The 5390-nt window shown below is 23.0% G+C and overlaps 1 protein-coding gene across 2 annotated transcripts; it reads right to left on the reverse strand.

Annotated features, from left to right (window-relative positions):
• Positions 1-324: 324 nt before the first annotated feature.
• Positions 325-5213, reverse strand: LOC127288208 (chymotrypsin-like elastase family member 2A). Of its 2 annotated transcripts, none has more exons than XM_051315523.1 (6): positions 5179-5213; positions 4131-4293; positions 2653-2875; positions 2429-2574; positions 1718-1989; positions 325-733 (listed from the first exon to the last, which is right to left on the reverse strand). In XM_051315523.1, exons 2-6 carry the CDS (start codon positions 4225-4227, stop codon positions 560-562), a joined length of 912 nt encoding a protein of 303 aa, XP_051171480.1. In that variant the 5' UTR covers positions 4228-4293; positions 5179-5213; the 3' UTR covers positions 325-559. The 2 variants fall into 2 exon arrangements, with proteins under 2 accessions (XP_051171480.1, XP_051171479.1); XM_051315522.1 differs by lacking the exon at positions 5179-5213 and adding an exon at positions 4381-5043.
• Positions 5214-5390: the final 177 nt, after the last annotated feature.

Here is a 5390-nt window from a genome sequence, read left to right on the forward strand (position 1 = left end):
TTACAAAAATTTATTATTCAAATTTGATTGTATGAATAAAAAAAAAATTGGGCAAACAAAATCAATTTTTTTTTTTTTTTGCAAAAAATAGCAATGACGACAGAAATCAAGATCAAATTCTTTACGCCTGGACGAACAGGTGTGAAAGTTTGAGCAAGCTAAAATTAATTCCCTGCCATAAAACGATAAAAACATTATACAGCTGCAATTAGCAGTTTCTTTCATATATATGTAGTCTCGAATGAATTTCTATAGAGATGAGATTATTAATTAAAAGCTCACTTAATTCAATATTTAGAAAAAGGATAATTAAAAAAACATCACTTTTTTCGAAAATATAATTTTTTTTAATTCACATAAATTATTATCTTTTTACAATTTTATATTATTTGTGCAATTTTACATATTTACAAAAAAAAAATATTTTAAATAAATTTAAAATAAAAATATTTTTATGTACAATAAAAAAAATAATAAATGTAGAAATTAGTTTCTTAATATTATTTATAAATTAAATAGAATTTTTTTTTCCAACTAACACGTGTGTTATATTCTAAATTTAACTGTCGACATCGTTTTGAATAGTATCTTTGATCCAGGATAGATAATACTGTATTTTTGTATAAACATCAGGAAAACCTGGCCTCGCACAACCAGAACCAAAAGATGTAACGCCAACTAATTGCCAAGCACCATCCGAACGTCGACATTGCAAAGGGCCCCCGGAATCTCCCTACAATTAAAATCTCTATTATTCTAGATCCGCACACAAAAATTTTTTATTTCCGTTTATTTGGAACAAATAAAATTTATTTGAATCAAATAAAAATACATTTGTCTCAGAGTCTAGTAACTTTTTATTTGTTTGAAATAAAAAAAATTTATTTAGCAGAAATGAAATGTTATTTAGCACAAATAAATTTTTTATTAAAATCAAATAACGTTTAATTAAACTAAATAAAATTTATTTGTTTCAAATAAATATTTATTTGTCTCTGAGATAAATATATTTTTATTCTGAGAGTGTTTATTAAATTAAAAATGAAAAAGAATAAAATTTATATTTATTTATTATATATATTGTAAAAAGAAAAATGTGTTATTTCGGAGACATTTTAGTGTCTTAATGGACATTTTCTTGTTACAGTGTGTTCTATACTGAAAAAAAATTATTTGATTCAAACACTCGATTACTTGACTATTATCAAATAAATATTAACTTGAACCAAATAATTTATATTTGAATTAAATAAATTGTATTTGAACCAATAATTTCTGTATTTGAAATAAATTCCATTTAATTGATTCAAATAATAATTATTTGATACTAATAAATATTTATTTAATACAAATAAATATTTATTTGTTAATAGTCAAATAATTGAGTATTTGAATTAAATAAACTTTTTTTTCAATGTATATTATGAATTTTATAATAATCCAAAAAACTTATTTTTTAAATCAATTTACAAATTTAATTACTCAGAAATAATTGATCTATATTTTCTTTTCTTCTTTTAATTTTTTTTCTTCCCTTTTTTTCTTATCTTTGAAATGTAATTATTATTTTAAATAAATAAATTCTGATGATCGGTACCAATCTCGAAACGGTTTTTTTTTTATTCTAGTCCCAAAAATTTGCCATTTACTGGAATTTAATTATTAAATATGGAACAAAAAAAGAAGTTTAATTATTGAAATTATGAATTTCACTCACCACGCAACTTCCCGATGAACCATCTGTATGACCAGCACACAAGTGTCCATCTCTAAACAATACAGATTGACCATAAGCTTCGGAACAATCTTGTGGTTCTAATAAAGGAACTGTTGCCTCTAAAAGAGCATTCGAAAGTGAAGGAGATGGCCCATATCGTCCCCAACCAGATGCCACACAATGAACACCAGAAAGATTAACGTCCGTTTCTGGAAGGCAAATTGTTCGTACGACTTTTGAAAGTGGTGCCGGTCTTCCTAGTTTCATTAGGGCTGAAACAATTTACAATTTCACCATAATATATACATCCAGAGAAAAGATAAATATTTGTCTCAGAGTCAAATAAATATTTATTTATTTCAAATTAATTTTTATTTGAAACAAATAAAAAATTATTAGTCTCTGAGACAAATATATTTTTGTTTCATATATAAACGACAATAAAATATTTTTCTGTATTGTATGGTTTCGTATATTATTTTAATTATTATTTATTATTAATAAAATAACTAATATAATTTAATTTCTTATCAAAAATATTTTTTTTTATCATATTCAATATTTCAATTTTTAATTCTCAATTTCTCAAATATGCGAATAAATTTTGATATAACATCAATGAAAGTTGTTTTCTCTAAATGTAAAACAGTTTATTTTTTTTATCTTTTGAATTGCATTTCTTTTCAATGAAAATAATTTTCGTTTGCTTACCGATATCGTGAACATAATTGTTAAATCGCTCGTGAAGAATGACTCGTTCAATAGGTAATCGAGCAGATCCTCGTCCACCACCGTCTAATTCCCATTCGCCAACAACTGCTGTCCATAATGCACCAATAGGAAGGTTAAAAAGTTCGCTGTGAAAGTAGATTTTTTTTTATCAAAACGATACTAATTGTAAAAAAAAAAAATTGTGAATATTATTTTTTTTTTACTTGGAAATACAGTGAGCTGCTGTGAGAATCCACATTTGATCAATTAAAACTCCACCACACCAGTGTCCTATGAAACCCATTTTTGGATGAAGAAGTTGCAAAGACACTTGCCAAGGCCATGATCCTTTTTTACTGGGTTTTCCATTAAAAATTCGTCCTGTCGTTGGTTGACGTCCTGTTGTCGATCTTGGCGTTCTTAATGTAATTGCTGGGCAGCCGCATTCTTATTTTTTTTAAAAAAATTAAATTTTAATTTACAAATAATTAAATTTTATTTCAAAAAATGAAAGTTTAATTGAAAAATGAAATTTTAGTTAAAAAAATGAAATTTTTGTTTAAAAAAATGAAATTTTAATTTAAAAAACGGAATTTTAATTTAAAAAATGAAATTTTAGTTAAAAAAGTAAAATTTTAACTTAAAAAATGAAATTTTAGTTTAAAAAATGAAAGTTTAATTGAAAAATGAAATTTTAGTTAAAAAAATGAAATTTTAATTTAAAAAATGAAATTTTAGTTAAAAAAGTAAAATTTTAACTTAAATAATGAAAGTTTAATTGAAAAATTAAATTTTAGTTAAAAAAATGAAATTTTAACTTAAAAAATGAAATTTTAGTTAAAAAAGTAAAATTTTAACTTAAAAAATGAAATTTTAGTTTAAAAAATGAAAGGTTAATTGAAAAATGAAATTTTAGTTTAAAAAATTAAATTTTAACTTAAAAAATGAAATTTTTGTTAAAAAAAATGAAATTTTAATTTAAAAAATAGAATTTTAGTTAAAAAAATGAAATTTTAGTTCAAAAAATGAAATTTTAATTTAAAAAATTAAATTTCAGTTAAAAAAATAAAATTTTAACTTAAAAAATGAAATTTTAGTTTAAAAAAATGAAAGTTTAATCAAAAAATGAAATTTTAGTTAAAAAAATGAAATTTTAATTTAAAAAATTAAATTTTAGTTAAGAAAATGAATTATTATTTTAAAAAATTAAAGTTTAGTTAAAAAAATGAAATTGTAATTAAAAAACAATTTTTAATTAAAACTCTTTATTTTTATTATTCATTTACTAAAATATATAAAACTCTAGAATTTTAAAAATTAGGGATCAAAATATTTCAATAATAAAATATTATACAATATAAATAAGCTACAATAACGATCTTATTTTAATCCAAAACTACATATTCAAAAAAAAATTCAAAAATCTATAGTTAGCTGAATAGTATTTTCAAATTTAGGGGATCTTTTTTTCTCCCTTTTTTAATTTATTAATATTACTTTCAAAGTTTATTTAATTTTGAATAGATTTCATTTATTTCTATTTATTTATTGTTTATTAGTTATTATCATTTTAGATTTTTGAATTATATATCAAAGTTTCAACAAATTCACTATTTACAATCAGTTTAACTATATCTAATCTAATATTGAATTGATATAAAAATAATTTGAATACAAAAAAATTATATACTGATATACTCACTCGCATTATCGTCCCTGAAGGTTTTCATCATAGCAAAATTAATCTCTATTAAAGTAAAGAGAACGATTGCAAGAGCCTCCGCCGTTCGAAGATTCATTGCAGAACGAAGTGCGGCGCCAATCAATTGTTAAGGGTGCTCGTACATGTTTTTTTTTTCTCCGATCTTATCATAAAAGACACAATAAACTTTCACTTTATTAACTAAATCACCCAATTTTGTCAAATTCGAAAATTATCACTAAAATTTTACCTGTAAACAATTCCGATTTTATTTATACTAATTAAATGAAAGGAAATGTCCTTCCTTAAGTAACCATTTATTATTTATTTATTATTTCCTAATTTATCAATCTAGCGTAATAAAATAAAAATTAATTATTTATTAATTTTGTAATTAAATTTGAACAATGCAAATTTGACATTTCCGTTATGAAATATCATTGCTGATTTGACTAAATTATCATTGCAAATTAATAACCTTAAAAATTTTCTATTTCGATATTTAAAAAAAAATTGACTTAAAATTGACTATTCTACATTATTTTAATAACGAACGACACTTTCACGAAATATAAACGACAGTGAATATCGCGACGACTGAATGTCTGCGATTCTCCAACCGGAGAAGAAAAGAAAGAACGTCCACCGCTCCGCTGCGATTCTCGCGAATGATTGCTCTTGTGTCGGACGATCGATCTTACAAGAGCAATGAAAGTGATCGTATTTGATGGTGGTTTCATCGAAGAAGGGATATGACTAAGTATGTATATATATGGACCCTATTTTTCAAAGATTAAACATTTTTCAAATTTTTTCAATTCTTTAAATAACGTCACTTGATTTGAAAGCTTCAAAAAGTGCACAGACACGCGCTATTGAAGACAAGATTAGTATGAAAAATACACAGAGGATCAACTCACAGGTACAAATTATTGATATTTAATTAATTAATAGCAATTAATTTTACATTGTAAAAACTAATTTTTATTTATAATGTTTATAATTATTCTTTATTTAAGAATTTAAAACTATCGTAAACATAACCTACAATTTTTAGGTCCTTTCTTCAAAGTCAAATAAGTTTTAGTATATTACTCTTTTTTTCTTTCTATTTTAATTCGTTTTTTATCGCATTCTATTTTTTAATCTAGTATACAAAATCAATGTATATATTTATAGTGATGGTCTTTTAATGGGGAAAGTGTTCCCGTCTATATTGATTTCGAAATAGATTTTCAGATTCTTCACATATATTTGCTC

This window comes from Leptopilina boulardi, unplaced genomic scaffold (genome assembly GCF_019393585.1).
Source record: "Leptopilina boulardi isolate dan_hultmark-lab unplaced genomic scaffold, ZJU_Lbou_2.1 LbouV2_38, whole genome shotgun sequence".
Classification (NCBI taxonomy): domain Eukaryota; kingdom Metazoa; phylum Arthropoda; class Insecta; order Hymenoptera; family Figitidae; genus Leptopilina; species Leptopilina boulardi.

What these genes read in the sequence shown, in the direction of transcription:
- LOC127288208 (XM_051315523.1), bottom strand. Translation starts at nt 4,227, where the DNA reads ATGAATCTTCGAACGGCGGAGGCTCTTGCAATCGTTCTCTTTACTTTA. An exon ending in GCAGCTCACTGTATTTCCAA is followed by an intron (nt 2,575 to 2,652) that starts GTAAAAAAAAAA and finishes CTACTTTCACAG; the next exon opens with CGAACTTTTTAACCTTCCTA. An exon ending in CAATTATGTTCACGATATCG is followed by an intron (nt 1,990 to 2,428) that starts GTAAGCAAACGA and finishes AAATTGTTTCAG; the next exon opens with CCCTAATGAAACTAGGAAGA.